General features: G+C 44.8%; 1 protein-coding gene and 1 long non-coding RNA gene across 2 annotated transcripts in view; both read right to left on the reverse strand.

The window, feature by feature from the left end:
* The window catches only part of LOC124804627, a 368,418-nt gene extending 367,785 nt beyond the window's left edge, over positions 1-633 (reverse strand). The window contains exon 1 of the mRNA XM_047264832.1: positions 524-633. Within this exon, the coding sequence (XP_047120788.1) occupies positions 524-565 (42 nt within the window). The 5' untranslated portion in view covers positions 566-633. The remainder of the gene's footprint in view (positions 1-523) is intronic.
* A 14,073-nt stretch (positions 634-14,706) lies between these two features.
* Positions 14,707-22,282, reverse strand: part of LOC124805268 — a 713,999-nt gene continuing 706,423 nt past the window's right edge. The window contains exon 6 of the long non-coding RNA XR_007017425.1: positions 14,707-14,772. This is a non-coding gene — a long non-coding RNA (uncharacterized LOC124805268). The remainder of the gene's footprint in view (positions 14,773-22,282) is intronic.

The raw sequence follows: 22,282 nt of genomic DNA on the forward strand, positions 1-22,282 counted from the left end.
AATTCTATTATCCGTTGTTAATATTTTACATTTCTAGTATTTAGAGAGGTTGACGAAGGCGATGTCGGCCTGATGTACTCGAAGACGCCCCTTAGCTATACTGTCTAAAGGATTGTCCTAAGAAATACCAAATTAAGGTATTTGCTCTTTCAGTATTTGATCTGTTGATACACGCTTTTAGGTTAACCAAGTCTGTACAACGCGATTGCGATCCTTAAATAGATGTATTTGCTCTCTATGTAGGTCCAGCACGTTCCTCGCTTGCAAAAGGCGTTTGCTTGATGAAGTGCGTTATTAGCAAGTTCTGTTAAGTCACCTGAGATGCATTTTGAGGCGGTTCGCAGCTACTGCGCTAGATATAACTGCCAAAATTACGATTCTGAGACATAAGCGAAGGTAACGAAAGTATCCTAGGAATCACGGACTGACAAAAGATTCGCAGCGTTTCCCAGGATGGAACGCACAATGCACGCCTGATTACGCTGCGCGGGCGTGACTCGTGAGCCAGGAGCGCGGCACGTACCTTGACGAGCTGCTGTATGGAGAGGGAGGAGGCGCTGCGCATGTCCTCGCACGAGCTGTGGTGCTCGGCAGTGAACACCGAGTCGTGCGATACGCTGAGCCCGGCCGCGCCCAGCGGGCCGCCGCCCACGCCGCCCGGCGCGCCGGCGCCGCTCCTGCAACAGACGCCGCCACCTGCTGTCACCGCCGCACCTCGTCATACGATCAAGCCTAAAGCTCATTAGGAATCCTCCGATACCTGCGGGTATCGATCACTTCATTTATAAACAACAATAATTGATTTCTGTGTAAACCATATATTACGTTCATTCGATATGAAATTAACAATTCTGTTGTTGTCGTTGTGGTCTTCAGTCCAGAGACTGGTTTGATGCAGCTCTCCATGTTACTCTATCCTGTGCAAGCTTCTTCATCTCCCAGTACCTACTGCAGCCTACATTCTTCTGAATCTGTTTAGTATATTCATCTCTTGGTCTCCCTCTACGATTTTTACCCTCCACGCTGCCCTCCAATACTAAATTTGTGATCCCTTGATGCCTCAGAACATGTCCTACCAACCGGTCCCTTCATCTTGTCAAATTGTGCCACAAACTCCTCTTATCCCCAATTCTATTCAATACCTCTTCATTAGTTACGTGATCTACCCATCTAATCTTCAGCATTCTTCTGTAGCAACACATTTCAAAAGCTTCTATTCTTTTCTCGTCCAAACTATTTATCGTCCATGTTTCACTTCCATACATGGCTACACTCCATACAAATACCTTCAGAAACGACTTCCTGACACTTAAATTTATACTCGATATTAACAAATTTCTCTTCTTCAGAAACGCTTTCCTTGCCATTGCCAGTCTACATTTTATATCCTCTCTACTTCGACCATCGTCGGTTATTTTGCTCCCCAAATAGCAAAACTACTTTACTACTTTAAGTGTCTCATTTCCTAATCTAATTCCCACAGTATCACCCGACTTAATTCGACTACATTCCATTATTCTCGTTTTGCTTTTGTTGATGTTCATCTTATATCCTCCTTTCAAGACACTGTCCATTCCGTTCAACTGTTCTTCCAAGTCCTTTGCTGTCTCTGACAGAATTAAAATGTCATCGGCGAACCTCAAAGTTTTTATTTCTTCTCCATGGATTTTAATACCTACTCAGAATTTTTCTTTTGTTTCCTTTACTGCTTGCTCAATATACAGATTGAATAACGTCGGGGAGAGGCTACAGCCCTGTCGCACTCCCTTCCCAATCACTACTTCCGTTTCATGTCCCTCGACTCTTATAACTGCCATCTGGTTTCTGTACAAATTGTAAATAGCCTTTCGCTCCCTGTATTTCATCCCTGCCACCTTCAGAATTTGAAAGAGTATTCCAGTCAACATTGTCAAAAGCTTTCTCTAAGTCTACAAATGCTAGAAACGTAGGTTTGCCTTTCCTTAATCTTTCCTCTAAGATAAGTCGCAAGGTCAGTATTGCCTCACGTGTTCCAATATTTCTACGGAATCCAAACTGATCTTCCCCGAGGTCGGCTTCTACCAGTTTTTCCACTCGTCTGTAAAGAATTCTGTTGTTAATTAACAAAAAACATAAATACCTTAATGTTAAAAGTAACTTTAAATACACTCTAAGGAATTATCTGTATGGGACAGATGTTTTGTTGAAGAGAAAGAGTTTCACAAACTGAGCAAGTCAATAACGCTTTGGTACAAAAAAAAAAAAAAAAATGGTTCAAATGGCTCTGAGCACTATGGGACTTAACTTCTGAGGTCATCAGTCCCCTAGAACTTAGAACTACTTAAACCTAGCTAACCTAAGGACATCACATACATCCATGCCCGAGGCAGGATCCGAACCTGCGACCGTAGCGGTCGCGCGGTTCCAGACTGTAGCGCCTAGAACCGCTCGGCCACCACGGCCAGCGCTTTGGTACCCATCCGGGCCTAATGCAAGCAGCTATTTGGTCTGGCATTGATTGATAGAGTTGTTAGATGTCCTCCTGGGGGACATCGTGCCAAATTCTGTCTAACTGGTGGATTAGATTGCCAAAATCCCGAGCTGGTTGGATGGCCCTGCCCGTACCCCCCATAACGTTCTCAGTTGGGGAGACATCCGGCGACCTTGCTGTCCAAGTTAGGATATCCCAGTTTGGTATCCCACAGCTGTCCACGGTATCTCCCGACTCATCTTCGGCCTGGACTCTCACCGACTGGAGTAGCATTGTCTTCAGTGATGAATCCCACTTCGAACTGAGCCCCGATGACCACCAAAGACATGTCTGGAGACGCCCGGACACCGATGGGATGCCTACCCGGCTGTCGCCAGTCTTAAACGGCCAGAACAGACAAGAGTGATGGTCTGGACTGCAACTCCATTTCATAGCACGACCCCATAGGTTGTCCCCAGCACCCTTACAGCATAGCGGTACGTCGACGATATTCTACACCACGTTTTATTGCCCTTCAGGACATGCCATCTTGGGCTACATTTTTGCAAGATAATGCCCGCCAGAATTTCTACTGCGTTCCTTCGTACGTTCCAAACACTACCTTGGCCAGAAATGTCGCTAGATATTCCCTCTACTAAAAACGCTGTAGAATTGTGACCAGAGTCCTCCAACGATCTCGGGATTTTGACGATCTAAAGCGTCAATTGGGCAGCATTTGCGTTATATTCCTCAGGATAACATCCAAAAACTCCCACAATCAACGCCAAGCCTTATAACTGCTTGCATACAGGCCAGAGATGGACCAACTCGTTATTGACTTGCTCAGTTTGTGAAGAGATGTAGTATTAGTGACCCACGTGGAGTCCGTTGTATGGGGCTGGCTCTGAGCACTATGGGACATAACGTCTGAGGTCATCAGTCCCCTAGAAGTTAGAACTACTTAAACCTAACTAACCTAAGGACATCACGCACATCCATGCCCAAGGCAGGATTCGAACCTGCGACCGTAGCGGTCGCGCGGCGGTTGTATGAGGGACATATGTTTGTGCAGTCGTAGGAAGCTAAGCACCAGATTTTATAATTAACAAGTATGGGTATGACTACATCGAATTTTGCACAGAATGATAAATATCAGCCGGCCGTGGTGGCCGAGCGGTTCTAGGCTCTACAGTCCAGAACCGCGCGACCGCTACGGTCGCAGGTTCGAATCCTGCCTCGGGCATTGATGTGTGTGATGTCCTTAGATTAGTTAGGTTTAAGTAGTTCTAAGTCCTAGAGGACTGATGAACACAGATGGTTCAAATGGCTCTGAGCACTATGGGACTCAACTGCTGAGGTCATTAGTCCCCTAGAGCTTAGAACTAGTTAAACCTAACTAACCTAAGGACATCACAAACATCCATGCCCGAGGCAGGATTCGAACCTGCGACCGTAGCGGTCTTGCGGTTCCAGACTGCAGCGCCTTTAACCGCACGGCCACTTCGGCCGGCGATGAACTCAGATGTTAAGTCCCATAGTGCTCAGAGCCATTATCTGTAAAATTCATAGTCACTGGAAATATAATTCCTACTGAAAGATCATGTCACAATCTACATACAGACATAAATACAGACTCTGCATCCCACCTTACGGTGCATGACGGAGGGTGTCTTTAAGTACTGCTGTCAAATCCCTTTCCTGTTCCACTTTAGTGATGGGAGAAAGATGTTTCCGACGCAGCCCTGATTCTTCTGATCTTGCCTTCCCAATCATTACTCGGGATGTACGTTACTGTCATCAGAATCATTGTGTGGTCAGTTGATTTCTCAAAAGTGTCTTGCGAAAAGAACGTCTTCTTCCCTACAGGGATCCTCAGTTGGTTCAAATGGCTCTGAGCACTGTCGGACTTAACATCTGAGGTCATCAGTCCCCTAAAACTTAGAACCACTTAAACCTAACTAAACTAAGGACATCACACACATCCATGCCCGAGGCAGGATTCGAACCTGCGACCGTAGCAGTCGCGTGGTTCCAGACTGTAGCGCCTAGAACCGCTCGGCCTACACGGCCGGCTTCTCATTTGGGTTCCCGGAGAATTTCCGTAGTATTTGCGAGTTGATCGGAGCTACCGGTAACATATCTAGCGGCACACCTGTCACTTGCTTCGACTTCTTCTCTTTATCTGACCTGGCGGAGATCCCAAACACCAGGGCAGTACCCAAGAATTGTTCGCATAAATATTCTGTACGCGGTCTCCCTTAAAAGACGAGCTACAGTTTTCTAGAATTCTCCCTATAAACTGAAGTCTACAATTCGCCTTCCCTAAAGCCGACCTTACGAGCTAGTTCTCCACATAGCGCTGGGAGGGATGTCATAGATAATCGTATTCAAGCAGCACACCACAAATACCGTATCTGAACAATACAAGATTTCTTAGCTACTCATCTGGATGACTTTACAGTTTTCCACATTTAGTACAATCCGCCATCCATCACACCAAACAGAAATTCTGTCCAAGTGTGTATCCTCCTACGGTCACTCCACGACAACACTTACGCGCACACTTCAGCGTCACCAGCAAACAGTCGGAGATTGGTGCTCGTCGTATCCGCTAAATCGTTTATGTACGTGGAGAACAGGAGTGGTCTCATGACAGCTGCGTGGGACACTCCAGAGTATATCATTGTCTCAGATGAACACTCGCCGTCCAGTCAATGTAATGGGCTTTATTACCTACAAAGTCTTCGAGACATTCACATATCTGAGAATCTATTCCATACGCTCGTACTTTTGTTGTAGTATGTGTGGCATTGTGTGAAACTCTCTCCGGAAATCTAGGAATATGGAATCTGCCCGTTGGACTTGATCCATCGTTCGCAGGGTATCATGTGAGAAAAAGGCAAGTTGATTTTCGCACGTGCTTCACTTTCAAAATCCGAGCCGATTTGGAGACAGAAGCTACCCTGTCTCAAGAAAATTTATTATTACATATTTATTCGACGGGTTTCAGGTGTTTCAACCATTATCGATTGGAAGAAAAAATAGTAACATTGTTGGTTTAAAAATGCATGTTTCTCATAGAAGACACTTCCATATACCAAATGTAGGAATGGTGGAACATAAAATGCAACATAATCAGATTCTGACAAACTTTTAAGAAGCTTAGATAAATTATACATGCACTCCTGACAATTAACAGACGACTGACATTCTAGGCCTATGCACTTACAGATGTCCGAAGAGGCTTCCTGGCCAGCAACACCACACGAAGAGGCGGCATGATATTTGTGACGTCAAAATGTGAAACGGCATATTTGTGACGTCGTAACATGGAATTTTACATTTTCGAGCGCTACCTAACGTCAAAAACTGAATAACTCACGACAAATTTTCGTAAAGTGCTACAAAAAGTGAATCAATACGACGTAACGCTTTACTTCAACGTGCCGGTACCTTCAAACAGCACAGTACCAGAGTACGCAAGCTCAATTATGGAAACCAAGTACTGGAACTCCACTGTTTCAAGGTACCGGCACATTAAAGTAAAGCTGCCATCATTCCGAAACTGGTATTCCGCTTGGAATATAGTGTTGCGTTCTTCCAACCTTCCTACTGACTTATCCAGTTTAACGTGGACGCTGAACTACTTTGCAAAAAAGTGATAAGTGACAAAGAAAAATTCAAGGGTTGACCGGACTGGCGCGTTAGATATACATAAAACACGTGTCGTTTTGGGTACGATTTGCTACAATAAAATGTTTAAGAAGCGTTAGTGGTTAAAAGTGCTATCATATCTATGAATGTAAAATACCGATGTAAATAAAAATCTCTGTACACGTTATACTCAACCAATGACAATATGTATCTGCAATGAAAAGAGGCTGAAATGCAAATTTTGATAACTATAGCAACATGTGCATGGCGTAATTGCTGGCGTAATTCATTCGCAACTTCGAAGCCCGAACTGCAATCCGCTTGGAATATAAAAACGTATTTACTCACAGATTTTCGGAACTTTGTTGACTTTTTCGGAACTTTGTTAACTTTTTCGGATATGTTACAGTACATTTTGACAAGGAGGAAACTGAATATTATTAAAGTTTTATTTTCAACGCAGCAAGCGCCTTTAAACGCTTTAGAGCTTCCGCGCTGTTACACGAGGTTTTCTCAGTCCGTCTTCGAAAATCTCCAATGAAATTAACGCAGATGTTCTGCGCATGTCACCGAGCGATGAGGCACAGTGCTAACAAATTGGACTTATTTCTGGAGGAAGACGGTTCAAACGTACGTCCGCCCGTGTAGATCAAAGTTTACCGTCATCCTTTAAGACAAATACTGGGTCGGGTCCTGTAAAACACACGAACGTTTTCCTTCCCTAAACTTCTATAGTCCACGCTTGTGCTCCATCTATAAATGACCCCTCGTCGGACGATTTAATCTTAGCCTTCTTCCTTCTCGCGTGTCCATTTTCCTAACTAAAATTCGCATGGATGTTGTGTGAAATCGAGCAGATGCTTGAGAGCGCTGCGTTGCTGATCACGTTGCAGAACACTACCACTGTCATCGTTTGAGTGCCCACCGTCCATGTTGTAAATCTCGCCGTTGTCTCCGTCCAGGTCGACAGCGTAAGGATTCAGTCACGTGTGAGGACGGCTAAAGATCGTAGGGTAATACACTGACTGTCAAAAAAAGTGAAACACGCGGAAGGGGAGGAGAAAAAGAAATGAAACTTCACGGGTTGAAAGGGCATGCGATGTTATTTTACTGATTACAGAATGGAATCAGATTTACTAAATACTCGGCAGCATGAGCCCAGCTACCAGTATGACGTTGTACTCCCTCTAGGCCAGATATATGCGCTGTTCGATTGAGAAATAAAGCCACTGTATCCTATCACGAAGCAAGATGGCCTACAAATGATGTAACGGATCTGTGATATCCCAGGTACCGGCACAGGGACGGAGATAGTTTCGAGCTTGTCTCACACATGTCCTATCGGGGACAGATCTGGCTATCTTGTTGGCCACGCGAGTACCACAACAAAGACAGTTCACAGAGTCATGTACCACGTTAGACGAGCATTGTCCTAGTGAAAAATGGCACCTAGGTACTGTCACATGAAAGGTAACACATGAAGGTGCAGCGTGTCCCTGACGTTCTGTTGTGCCGTCAGAGTCCCTTCCCAACCCCCCGCCCTCCTCCAACCCTCCCAACTGATATTTGCCAGAACCTCAAGTCTTACCCGACGGCTGCCCACAGTGTGACGGTAGGAGTAACACTGCTGTACCGCTCCAAAACACTGGAAGAATGAGACCTCTCCCGGAACGTCGCCATACTTGCTACCGATTGTTATTAAGGGTCGTACAGAACCGCGGTTCATCGCTGAAAACAATGTGACGCCATCCGCAAGTAGGCGAAGCTTTCCGGTCACGGCAACGCTCCAAACGCAGCCATTTGTGCTGCGGTGTTAAAAGCAGCCGACGCATGCGACGGTAATTTTGCTGCTAGTGTCTGATCAATAGTGCAAGATGGCAGAGAATGTACCGGGGAATCTACACACATCAAAAAAGTTTTGTATCACCTCGAATCCGAGAGTTCCGGAACCTGTGCAGAAAATTGGAAAAGAGATCAGCATAAACATCATTTCCGCCCTTTTTATTGCTCATGAAAACCACACATTGCATGATGTACCACCATACAGCGACACCTTCAGAGGTAGTGGCCGAGATTGCTGTACGCACCGGTACCTCTGATACCCAGTAGCACGTCCTTTTGGATTGATGCATGCCTGTATTCGTCGTGGCATACTATCCTCAAGTTCATCAAGGCAATGTTGGTCCAGATTGTCTCACTCCTCAACGGCGATTCTGCGTAGATCCCTCAGAGTGGTTACTGGGTCACGTCGTCCATAAACACCACTTTTCGATCTATTCCAGGTCTTTCCGATAGGGTTCATGTCTGGATGACATGCTGGCCACTCTAGTCATTCACAAGACGTACACGATGGGGGCGCGAATTATTGTCCATGAAGACGAATGCCTTGGCAATATGCTACCGATATGGTTGCACTATTATGCGGAGGATGCCATTCACGTATCGTACAGCCATTACGGCGCCTTCCATGGTCACCAGTGGTGTACGTCGGCCCCACATAATGCCACCTCAAAAAGGCAGGGAACCTCCACCTTGCTGCACCTGCTGGACAGCCTGACCGTGTTACCTCCAAACACGTCTCCGACGATCGTCTTGTTGAAGGCATATGTGACACTCATCGGTGAAGAGGACCTGATGACAGTCCTGAGCTGTCCATTCGGCATGTTGCTGGGCCCATCTGTGCCGCGCTGAAAAGATGGGCCTCGCCATGGACACCGGGAGTGAAGTTGCGCATCATGCAGCCTATTGCGCACAGTTTGAGTCGTAACACGACATCCTGTGTCTGCACGAAAAGCATTATTCAACATTGTGGTTTCGCTGTCAGGATTCCTCCGAGCCATAATCCATTGGTAGCGGTCATCCACTGCAGTAGTAGCCCTTGGGCGGGCTGAGTGAGGCATGTCAACGACAGTTCCTGTCTCTCTGTATCCCCTCTATGTCCGAATAACATCGCTTTGGTTCATTCCGAGGCGCCTGGACGCCTCCCTTGTTGAGAGCCCTTCCTGGCACAAAGCAACAATGCGGTCGCCATCGAACCGCGGTACTGACTGTCTAGGCATGGTTGGACTACAGACAACACGAGCCGTGTACGTTCTTCCTGGTGGAATGACTGGAACTGATCAGTTGTCGGACCCCCTCCGTCTAATAGGCGCTGCTCGTGCATGGTTGTTTACATCTTTTGGCGTGTTTAGTGACATCTCTGAACAGTCAGAGGGACTGTCTCTGTGATGTAATATCCACAGTCAACGTCTATCTTCAGGAGTTCTCAGAACCGGGGTGATGCAAAACTTTTTTTGACGTTGTATTATTTGTTCTCGGATGGCAGGCACAGATGTGAAGGAGTTACGATGTGCTTGGTACCCATCACGGTGATCCTTCCTTTTGGTGGTGAGACGTGGTTGACCAGAACTTTGACGACGAGTTTTGCCTGCCCTAACGTTCCCATGCAGTTCAACAGTGGGTCACTGTCATACACGAATGCCCCACAAATATGAATATTGCACGAATCGACAAGCTGGCCAAATGGAGACCCAAAATGAGATTCCTTTTAAAGTATAATGTGCTAACAATGATGTCTCACACGAGTACCCGGCATCTCTCCGTCCTTCACTGTGATCACTCACCGTCTGATGATGTTCGTGCCCCTTATATGCCCTTCCTAGGCTAACAACAACATTAAACAAGAACAGCACTAATGTTCTCTGGTGAGCGTTCTACGTGAACTAGAACTGCTGCTCTTACATACCCAAGAAATTGTAACCATATCCAACCCAGTTTTCTGGGTGCTTGTCGGGCAGTGCACCTGACTTTGACGTATCTGTTGGTGCTACTGTACTGCTACTTATCGGATAACTTGAGCAGTGACTGAAAAGAATAAACCATATGGAATTGGCCTTAAATGTGTAACATTTACATCATCTGTGGCTGATATAATACATTCACCAACATGTGCTCCACTTTTTCAGTATTTTTTGTTATTACTGTATCCAGCCAATGAGGTTTCACTTTCCTCTTTACCATCTTCTGTAACATATTAGCATGCTCAACACAAACCATATATGTTAACAAGCCAGCCATTAGTGTCATCGTGATCTGAGGCTGTTTACTTTTGTTGGGATAATGAGGATGTTTGAAGTGTCAGAGATTCAAAATTTCTCGGAGGTGTCCCCGCTGATTGTAAATTGAGTATTTGGATGTTTACAAGTAGTTACAATGAGCTACAAGTCGGCCACGTTGCTGCAAAAGGAGACGGAAATAGATTCTACTTTTTGTGTGCCTAGTTAGTCGGAAAATGACTAGCGAGAGTGTTTATACTGGGTAAATATACTAGCTGTTGGCACTTGCGGCTCGTTAATTAGCCCTGTAATAACGCTTTTTAATGTGCCCAAAAATAAACAACTTTGCTCTGGTAGGAGCAGTAGAAGGAAAAAGCTGTAGGGGTAGTCAAAGGTTAGAGAAGGCAGAGAAAATTTTCAATTATGCTTGGTGCAGCAGGTATATGGAGATGAAAAGCATAGTACAAGACAGGAAAATGCAGAAGACAATTAATGACTTTCAAAAGAATGCCATTAGTGATTAATGGAAGATGATCAAGAAAGATTCCGTACCCGTGAAGTATGTTCGTCCAGTTGCTGTAATTTTTACTTGAGACCATATTCTGTAAGACCCACATACTATTTCATTTGTGGAAGAATGGCAGCCATCTTGCTCCAGGCCATGGCCAACTTAAGCAGCAGTGAAATGGTGAGTGTCCGTTTAGCACTCCTTCCACATATGAAGTGCCGGCCGAAGTGGCCGAGCGGTTCTAGGCGCTACAGTCTGGAGCCGCGCGACCGCTACGGGCGCAGGTTCGAATCCTGCCTCGGGCATGGATGTGTGTGATGTCCTTAGATTAGTTAGGTTTAAGTAGTTCTAAATTCTAGGGGACTGATGACCTCAGAAGTTAGGTCCCATAGTGCTCAGAGTCATTTTTGAACCACATATGAAGCACTGTTGGTGTAATACGAATATAGTCTTAAGTCGTAATTACAGAAACTGGTCTCAACTTCCTTTACCTCTCAGTTACAGAAGTATACCAGTACGCTGCAAAAGATTTCCCAACATTTATAATTATATCACTCCGATCTCACATCGATACAAATGTAGAACAAAGAACACTCGGTATCTGTTGATCTTCAGCTGTGAGCACAATATGATAGTGGAAAACAAATTTCTAATTATAACGTCGTCAGGAGTGTGTTAGCTTCCGTTTACGGAATCTACGAAGCTGTCAGTATTAGTCATCGCAAGTTTCTTTTAGCGGAAAGATATGAACGTTGAGGTAGCCGTAGGACAATGCATTCTTCTGCGAACTTTACAGACTCAACTAAGTACCAATAAATCATGAAGGAGCTTGTGGCTGACCTGTTTGTGTTATCGTGAATGCTGTACCCATATCGTGCATCACCCCAGTGTTATCACATCTCAGGAAATGAGCTGCAACACGTACTCCACTTCTTATGCTATTCCTGCTATGTCGGCAATTTCCCCGCCTCGAAGGCGTTTGGCATCTATATAGTCGCGACCACCGTACGACTCCATGTTACCAAATCACTGTTGCTGCTGTTGTTCTGCTCTTTAGCCCAAAGACTGGCTTGATGCAGCTCTTCACACTAGTCTATCCTGTGCAAGTCTCTTCTTCTCTGCCTAACTTTTGCAACTGACGTCCACTTAAATTCGCGTGTCCTCTCATCCTATCCCTTCTTTTTATCAAGTTCATAAATTTCTTTATAGATATCCGGTATACCATCTAATCCTCAGCATTCTTCTCTAACACCATGTTTCACAACGTTTGAGTCTATTCTTATCTGTATTGTGTGTCGTTCACGCTTTATTTCCGTATTACATTACACTCCAGATAAATGTTTCAGAAAAGAATTCGGTCTAAGGTTTATATCCCGAAAAGACTTCTGTCTACAGTTACACTACAGAGAAACACTTCCAGAAAGATTTCCTGATACCTAAAATTATATTGGTTTTTAACATATTTGTATTTTTTAGAAACGCTTTGCATGCTACTTCAAGTTCGTATTTTATATCCCCTTTACTTCAGCCACCATCATTTAGTTTTCTCATGAAAAAACAAACAGTTCTACTAATTTTAGTATTCCATTTCCTAATCTAATTCTCTCAGTGACATCTGATTTAATTCCACTCTACCCTTATACATTTGTTGATTTTCATTATATAACCTCTTTTCAAGACGCTATCCAAGTCTGCTGCATCTGACAGAATCACAATGTCATTGGCCAATCTCAATGTCTTCTTCTTACCGAACTTCATTCAATTCATTAAGATTCATTAACAAAAACAATGTAGAAAGAGATATTGCCTTTGTTAAATTATCATTTTTCACGATCTTCAGCTGATTAACCAGTGTTTTTCCTGGATAAAAGTTCTTCCTTCCTCGCAAATTTGCATGTAATTAAAATATGAAAGCAAGTTAGTGTATTCAAATGAATAAAAGTTACGGAACACGCGCTGTCGGATTTTAAATGGAACCGTACAAGCAATATTTTCATTTCAAAGTTTTTAACATCCTGAAGAAATAGAACCTGAGTGGATTTCGGAGAAGAAATTATCGTGTACCCGATTGACGTATGTGGTTGAAATGCTTTATCAACCTAGAATCTGTGATTATATGTGAAAGACCCGTGATTCACTGTACCAAACATCATTACTAGAATTTTTGGCTCTACAAAACATTCTAAATCGAGTCTTCTAAGTCGAGAGCTGACGATTTTTGGGAATTGTAGACAGTCAATCACACATGGTGTGCAATTCCGTGCTGAAAACTAAATATCATGCATAAGCAGGAGAAAAGCGTTTGTAGCCGTGCGGTCTGAGGCTCATTGTCACGGTTCGCACGATTCCTCCCGTCGGACGTTCGAGTCCTCCCTCGGTCATGGGTGTGTGTGTGTCGTCCTTAGCGTAAGTTAGTTTAAGCTAGATTAACTAGTGTGTAAGCCTAGGAACCGATGACCTCAGCAGTTTGGTCCCATAGGAACTTAACACAAATTTCCAAATTTTCCAAAGCGCGATAAGCGATTAAAAGGAAAGAAAGCGAAACATAATACAAGCAATGCATAGAAGACGGTATTTAAACTTATATCATTCGTGAAATCTTACGAGTGTCATTTTTGTGTGTGAATATTAATTGCTGGGTTGTGAAACAGGTTCCAACCACTAATGTGATGATGAACATTTAGTCTGAAACGATGATGTGATTTAAATATTTCATAAATTTACCAGCTGGTAACTTTTTCTTGGTATACAATCACGGTCTCTCGATAATTTGAATTCTCTCGTATGTGGGTCGTATCCGTACCCTGATATTTGTGACGTAGTCAGAGTACCCCATCAGTGCGACTATTTAAGTCTCAAAACGTACCGAAAATTTTGTAAGATACTTCCACCGCTATTCCAATATTTTTTCAGAATGTTGTCAAATCATTCTATATGTGCACCAGATGTTTATTGTTCTTACAAACATTTTTTAAAAGAGACATAATTTTTTTAAAAATTTTTGAAAAATTTCCAGGAAATAAACATTATGATTTATATATTGAAGTTAACAGGTAAATGATGGAAATTTCCATCAATAAAATAAAAAGAAATGGTCATGCTAATTATTGCTATTCCGATCAGATGAAGCGCAATCTGTCGGACATTTTTTGAACTTTTGTATTTTTTTGGTTCTAGTGATACCCCACGTCATTCCAAGCATGTGTGTCAATTTGTATCTCTCTAGCTACATTATTCCGTGATTTATTCAGTTTTCAAATTTATACTGACTTTTTGATCACCCGGTAGATCAGGAACAATAGAGGGCCTATAGCACTTCCTTGGAGAATGCTGGATATTGCTTCTGTTTTACTCGACGACTTTCCATTTAAATGGTTCAAATGGCTCTGAGCACTTTGAGACTTAACCTCTGAGGTCATCAGTCACCTAGAACTTAGAACTACTTAAACCTAACTAACCTATGGACATCACACACATCCACGCCCGAGGCAGGATTCGAACCTGCGACCGTAGCAGTCGCGCGGTTCCGGACTGAAGCTACGACTACTACTACGAACTGTGACCTTTGAGGTGAGTTGCATGTTAAAAAAATTGCGAATGTGTCGCACGCAACAATTTTTGGGAAAATATTAAATTTGCTGAGGAAGGTAAAATGAGGCAGTTGGTACCCCGCTTTTCAGTCAGTTTTTTTTATATAAGAAGGGACCTATTGGCCTTTTTTTGCGATAGGAGCATTTTTGTGCTGGACTTGCTATACCGCATTTATTCGGCTCTGTAGGACAGCCGAACGAGTCCCGTGTCTGCAGAGTCCATGGCCACTCACCTGCGGCGCGCACTGGGCCCCTCGGCCGCCAGCAGTTCGCTGGCGGACCGGCAGCGCAGCTGTTCTTGCTGCAGGTGGTCGAGGGCCGCACCGTCCGCGTGGTGGTGGTGATGGTGGTGGTGAGCGTGGTGGTGGTCGTGCAGGTGGTGGTGGTGCGCGTCCTCCTCGTCGGAGCGGCAGCCGCCGGCCGCCGATCCCGCGGCGCTGCCGCCGGCAGGGGCCGCCTTGCGCCGGAACATGCGCCGCAGCCCTCGCAGAGGGTGGAACCGCCGCCTCTTGCCCTCTGTGAACACACCGGCACCGGTCGCGTTACAACCAAGATAAAGAGAGTACACTGCGCATGCGCGACCACGTGTCTACAACACTGCTAGGGAACAACGGGGTTAACACAAGAAGTACTCCGTCTTCAGGCCACGAGTGGCCTACCGGGACCATCCGACCGCCGTGTCATCCTCAGAGGAGGATGCGGGTAGGAGGGGCGTGGGGTCAGCTCACTGCTCTCCCGGTCGTTAACATGGTATTTTTGATCGAAGCCGCTGCTATTCGGTCGAGTAGCTCCTCAATTGGCATCACGAGGCTGAGTGCACCCCGAATAGCACAAGAAGTGCTCCATAAAATTAGAAGTGCTCCATAAAATTAACTGTAGACGGCAGTGAATTTTTCCCTTTATTGTTTCATCCCCCTCACCCCATATGGCAGTTGACCAAATGAATGTTAGACACAATAAAAGGAGAGATCGTCAGTTTCATAAGTTGAAATATAAGTGGTTGATTTGCTGATTAATTAAAATATTGACATAGATGAAATGGTAAATGAATGCTTCACAAAAGTATAATGACGAATGGATAATTACATAAGTGCGTAAAATCTATTAACGCTACAAATAATTCAGTACCTTCTCTTGCTGACAGTACGGGTAATGTAACGGATGATGATAAACAGAAGGCCGAAATTCTAAACCTGGCTTTCAAAAACTCGTTTACAGAAGAGGCCTGCAGCACCATTCCCCCTTTCAATTATCGAAAAAACACAAAGATGGCCGACATAGGGGTTAGTGTATCTGCGATTGTAAAACAGTTAAGATCCTTAGACGGCAGGAAGGCATCTGGCCCAGACGGTATCGCCGTAAGATTACATGTTGACTATGCTTCCATGGAGAAGAAATAAAAACTTTGAGGTTCGCCGATGACATTGTAATTTTGTCAGAGACGGCAAAGAACTTGGAAGAGCAGTTGAACGGAATGGACAGTGTCTTGAAACGAGGATATAAGATGAACATCAACAAAAGCAAAACGAGGATAATGGAATGTAGTTGAATTAAGTCGGGTGATGCTGAGGGAATTAGATAAGGAAATGAGACAATTAAAGTAGTAAATGAGTTTTGCTATTTGGGGAGCAAAATAACTGATGATGGTCGAAGTAGAGAGGATATAAAATGTAGACTGGCAATGGCAAGGAAAGCGTTTCTGATGAAGAGAAATTTGTTAACATCGAGTATAGATTTAAGTGTCAGGAAGTCGTTTCTGAAAGTATTTGTATGGAGTGTAGCAATGTATGGAAGTGAAACATGGACGATAAGTAGTTTAGACAAGAAGAGAATAGAAGCTTTCGAAATGTGGTGTTACAGAAGAATGCTGAAGATTAGATGAGTAGATCACATAACTAATGAGGAGTTATTGAACAGGATTGGGGAGAAGAGAAATTTGTGGCACAACTTGACAAGAAGAAGGGACCGTTTGGTAGTACATGCTCTGTGGCATCAAGGGATCACCAATTTAGTATTGCAGGGCAGCGTGGAGGGTAAAAATCGTAGAGGGAAACCAAGAGGTGAATACACCAAGCAAATTCTGAAGGATGTAGGTTGCAGTAAGTACTGGGAGATGATGAAGCTTGCACAGGATAGAGTAGCATGGAGAGCTGCATCAAACCAGTCTCAGGACTGAAGACCACCACAACAACAACCTGCTACAAATATAGCACCATTCTTATCCATCATCTTTCAGAGATCATTGGAACAGCGGAAAGTTCCACGGGACGGAAGAAGGCCCAGGTCATAGCACTCTATAGAAAGGGTAGAAAATCGGATGCACACAATTACCGGCCAATTTCACTGACGTCGATTTGCTGTAGAACCATGGAGCATGTTTTGTGTTCAGACATAATGACCTTTCTAGACTCTGAGAAGCTCATCTGCAGAAACCAGCACGGTTTTAGGAAACAGCGGTCATGCGAGACACAGCTGGCCCTCTTTGTGCATGATATACACACAGGCTCTAGATACCGACTCCCAGGTTGATGCATTATGCCTCGACTTTCGATAGGCGTTCGACTCAGTTCCGCACTGTCGCTTGCTCCAGAAAGTGCGCGCTTGCGGTCTATCCACTGACACATGCGGTTGGATAGAAACTTTTATAACAGACACAGAGCATTATGTCGTCCTGAATGGAGTGACTTCAACAGAAACAGGCGTAACTTCAGGTGTGCCCCAGGGCAGCGTAGTAGGTCCGCTGTTTTTTACGATTTACATAAACGATCTGGTTGATGGTATTGACAGCGGCATTAGACTGTTTGGCGATTATACTTTAGTCTGCAGGAAAGTAGCATCACACGAAATTTGTGAACAAATCAATGAGGAGTTGCAGAAAATAAATGCGTGGTGTAATGACTGGCAGCTATCTCTCAATATTAGTAAGCGTAACCTACTACGTATAACAAGGCAAAAATCCCCATTGATGTACGAGTACAAAATAAATGTCCATCTTTGGAAGCAGTAACATCCGTCAAGTATCTGGGTGTGACTATTCCAAATGATCTGAAATGGAATGATCAGATTACACAAGTAACGGGCAAGGCGAACTCTAGATCGCGGTTTATTGGTAGAATCCTGAAGCGTTGCAGTCCTTCAAAAAAGGAAATTGCTTACAATACGTTAGTTTGTCCAGTCTTAGAGTACTATTCGTCTGTGTGGGACCCTTACCAGTTGGGTCTGATTCAAGAGATTGAGAAGGTCCAAAGAAGAGCGGCAAGATTCGTGACTGGTAAATTTAGCCATCGCGACAGCGTTACAAATCTAATTGAAAGTTTGATGTGCGACACACTTGCAGATAGACGACGCGCTAAACGGAAGGGGCTGCTCACTAAATTCCGAAATCCAATCTTCACCAAGGATGGAGAGCATATATTATTACCACCAACTTTCAAATCGCGCAATGATCACCTTTCAAAGATAAGGGAAATTAGAGGTCGTACTGAGACGTTCAGACAGTCGTTTTTCCCCCGCGTGAGGAACAGAGGGGGCGGGGGGGTGGGGGTGGCGGGGGGGGGGGGGGAGGGAATATGAATTTGGCGCGAATTGAACCCTCCGCCAGACACCACTTGGTGGCTAGCGGAGTACACAGGGTGTTACAAAAAGGTACGCCCAAACTTTGAGGAAACATTCCTCACACACAAAGAAAGAAAATATGTTATGTGGACATGTGTCCGGAAACGCTTACATTCCATGTTAGAGCTCATTTTATTACTTCTCTTCAAATCACATCACTCATGGAATGGAAACACACAGCAATAGAACGTACCAGAGTGACTTCAAACACTTTGTTACAGGAAATGTTCAAAATGTCTTCCGTTAGCGAGGATACATGCATCCACTATCCGTCGCATGGAATCCCTGATGCGCTGATGCAGCCCTGGAGAATGGCGTATTGCATCACAGCCGTCCACAAAACGAGCACGAAGAGTCTCTACATTTGGTACCGGGGTTGCGTAGACAAGAGCTTTCAAATGCCCCCATAAATGAAAGTCAAGAGGGTTTGAGGTCAGGAGAGCGTGGAGGTCATGGAATTGGTCCGCCTCTACCAATCCATCGGTCACCGAATCTGTTGTTGAGAAGCGTACGAACACTTCGACTGAAAAGTGCAGGAGCTCCATCGTGCATGAACCACATGTTGCGTCGTACTTGTAAAGGCACATGTTCTAGCAGCACGGGTAGAGTATCCCGTATGAAATCATGATAACGTGCTTCATTGAGCGTAGGTGGAAGAACAAATTAAAATGAGCTCTAACATGGAAATTAAGTGTTTCCGGACACATGGCCATATAACATCTTTTCTTTATTTGTGTGTGAGTAATGTTTCCTGAAAGTTTGGCCGTACCTTTTTGTAACACACTGTATATGTAGATGTAGATTAGTGAGGCAGTGAGAAGTATTCAGCAGCACATGAGAGCTCACGGTGATCACTCGTCTGAGAAAAATTTGCGTGTACTTACTACCTCCCTCGCGTTTTCTAAATGAAATTACCTCTTGCGTACATAAAAAAAAGGAATTCTGCCTTCGCTTCTGAACAAAGGCATGTTTTAGGCGTCTCCATGTACGCGACCCAGTCATTTTAATGTGGCCAATACCTATGTTCGACGTCATTGTGCGATAACCACTCACAGACGGTAGGTGGCAGCACTAGTGATGGCCTGTCGGAATAACGCAGTCAAATGTGCAGTCGTCGTTGTAGTGCAATAAGGAGCAATCTGTCATCCAAGCGGGCATGGTCATTGGCTTTCACGCACAGGGTGCAAGCACTCACGAAACGGCTTATTTCGTCAGTGTTCGCGTGCCGTAGTGGTTAAAGTATACGGTGCGTGGCAAAAAGGCGCTATCCAAGAGGTTCAAGAGGTTCAAGGGGTAACTGTAGTACACCACGAGCAACAAACGACAGGGGTGTACGGGCGAATAGAAGAGCAGCTGTTGAGCAATAACCACCCAGATGAACCAAGGAGCTACTAACAATCTCTCCTCAACGACCGTGCAGCTAAACTTGCTGCGTACGCTCCGGCGCAGCAGACGTCTGATCCACGCACCCATTCTGACAGTTGTTCGTCGGCGGCGAAAGCTGTAATTTGGACGCCAGTACCACAACACGACGTCCACTGAGTGGCGACGGTTGCCTTTTTCAGATAACGCACATTTCATGCTCCATCGCCGTCAAACTCTGAAAGCAAACAAATGGCTCTGAGCACTGTGGGACTTAACATCTATGGTCATCAGTCCCCTAGAACTTAGAACTACTTAAACCTAACTAACCTAAGGACATCACACAGCACCCAGTCATCACGAGGCAGAGAAAATCCCTGACCCCGCCGGGAATCGAACCCGGGAACCCGGGCGTGGGAAGCGAGAACGCTACCGCACGACCACGAGCTGCGGACTGAAAGCAAACGCTCTGCAACAATTGTCACTAGTGTACTGGCCGGAAGACGGTCAATTTATTTTCCTCGGCATGGTGGCTTCTACCAGCAGGACAACGCAACGTGTTATACAGCTTCCAGTGTACTTGAGAGGCTCTACCACATACTCCCCTAGCCACCATACACCACGGATTAAAACCAAGTAGACAATCTGTGGGGTCACCTCCATCGCACTGTTAGCTCCATGGATCCTCCACCGAGAAACCTAGCGCAACTGGCGGCGGCACTGAAGTCGTCATGGCTGCACATCCCTGTCGGTTCCTTCCAGAACATCACTGTCTGTCTGTCTTTACGTCTCGCAGCAGGCCGCATTGCAAAAACTGTATATTCAGCCTATTGACAGGTTATCACATTAATGTGAGTGGGTAGTCTATTATGGCCTTCAGCTACAACCATCCATGTAATACTTCTTTGGTTCATCAAACATACTTCACTTGGCTACATGTTTGTCCATCCCGTGAACTCTACATCTACATCTATATTTATACTCCGCAAACCACCCAACGGTGTGTGGCGGAGGGCACTTTACGTGCCACTGTCGTTACCTCCCTTTCCTATTCCAGTCGCGTATGGTTCGCGGGAAGAACGACTGCAGGAAAGCCTCCGTGCGCGCTCGAATCTCTCTAATTTTACATTCGTGATCTCCTTGGGAGGTATAAGTAGGGGGAAGCAATATATTCGATACCTCATCCAGAAACGCTCCTTATCGAAACCTGGACAGCAAGCTACACCGCGATGCAGAGCGCCTCTGTTGCAGAGTCTGCCACTTGAGTTTGCTAAACATCTCCGTAACGCTATCACGCTTACCAAATAACCCTGTGGCGAAATGCGCCGCTCTTCTTTGGATCTTCTCTAGCTCCACCGTCAACCCGACCTGGTACGGATCCCACACTGATGAGCAATACTCAAGTATAGGTCGAACGAGTGTTTTGTAAGCCACCTCCTTTTTTGATGGACTACATTTTCTAAGGACTCTCCCAGTGAATCTCAACCTGGTACCCGCCTTACCAACAACTAATTTTATATGATCATTCCACTTCAGATCGTTCCGCACGCATACTCCCAGATATTTTACAGTAGTAACTGCTACCAGTGTTTGTTCCGCTATCATATAATCATACAAAAAAGGATCCTTCTTTCTATGTATTTGCAATACGTTACATTTGTCTATGTTAAGGGTCAGTTGTCACCCCCTGCACCAAGTGCCTATCCGCTGCAGATCTTCCTGCATTTCGCTACAATTTTCTAATGCTGCAACTTCTCTGTATACTACAGCATCATCCGCGAAAAGCCGCATGGAACTTCCGACACTATCTACTAGGTCATTTATATATATTGTGAAAAGCAATGGTCCCATTACACTCCCCTGTGGCACGCCAGAGCTTACTTTAACGTCTGTAGACGTCTCTCCATTGAGAACAACATGCTGTGTTCTGTTTGCTAAAAACTCTTCAATCCAACCACACAGCTGGTCTGATATTCCATAGGCTCTTACTTTGTTTATCAGGCGACAGTGCGGAACTGTATCGAACGCCTTCCGGAAGTCAAGGAAAATAGCATCTACCTGGGGGCCTGTGTCTAATATTTTCTGTGTCACATGAAAAAAAAAAAAACGCGTTGGGTCTCACACGATCGCTGTTTCCGGAATCCATGTTGATTGCTACAGATTAGATTCTGGGTTTCCAGAAACGACATGATACGTGAGCAAAAAACGTGTTCCCGGATCCTCCATGTATATACACTACTTTTCAAAGTCTTTCTACCAAACGTCCAGGGAGATGGATCATATCAGGGGAACAACTTTTGTTCGAGTCAAAATGATCGCTGGCGCTTCCCTCTGACGCGATGTATCTCTTTATTCACATCGCCGGTTCTGGGACGACGAGGACTAGCAGGGTCTACTAACCATGTGTGCTGCATCTACAAACCATCTACCCCAATAAATCGATAGATTAACTCTAACAGCGTTGGGTCGACTTTTTGCAACAGTGATGCCGGCGAAGGTCCAAGGAATAACACCCTGCAACTAGTCATCCTTTTGGGCCCTTGTCTGCGAGTAAACCTCGAAAAAAATTTCGTAATTTCGCGTGAAGATCTATAGCTTTAAAAATTATAACAATTAATAGCCTGGTTGGGTACGATTATGGTTAAGATACTGGCCTCACAGGCAAAAGGTTCAAATGGTTCTGAGCACTATGCGACTTAACTTCTGAGGTCATCAGTCGCCTAGAACTTAGAACTAATTAAACCTAACTAACCTGAGGACATCACACACATCCATGCCCGAGGCAGGATTCGAACCTGCGACCGTAGCGGTCGCTCGGTTCCAGACTGTAGCGCCTAGAACCGCACGGCCACTCCGGCCGGCACAGGCAAAAGGATGTGGGTTCGAAGTTTGTTGGGTGCTTCGAAATTTTTTATTTTTAAACTCGATCATTATTTTTAATAAATTTATTGGTTGAAATGTGATGTTTTCCTATTCCTTTGTCACGTCACGTTAGTCGTCATATGAAATACATCCTATCATTTTTCTTCTTATCGGTCTTTTTACACTT

Source organism: Schistocerca piceifrons, chromosome 7 (genome assembly GCF_021461385.2).
Source record: "Schistocerca piceifrons isolate TAMUIC-IGC-003096 chromosome 7, iqSchPice1.1, whole genome shotgun sequence".
Classification (NCBI taxonomy): domain Eukaryota; kingdom Metazoa; phylum Arthropoda; class Insecta; order Orthoptera; family Acrididae; genus Schistocerca; species Schistocerca piceifrons.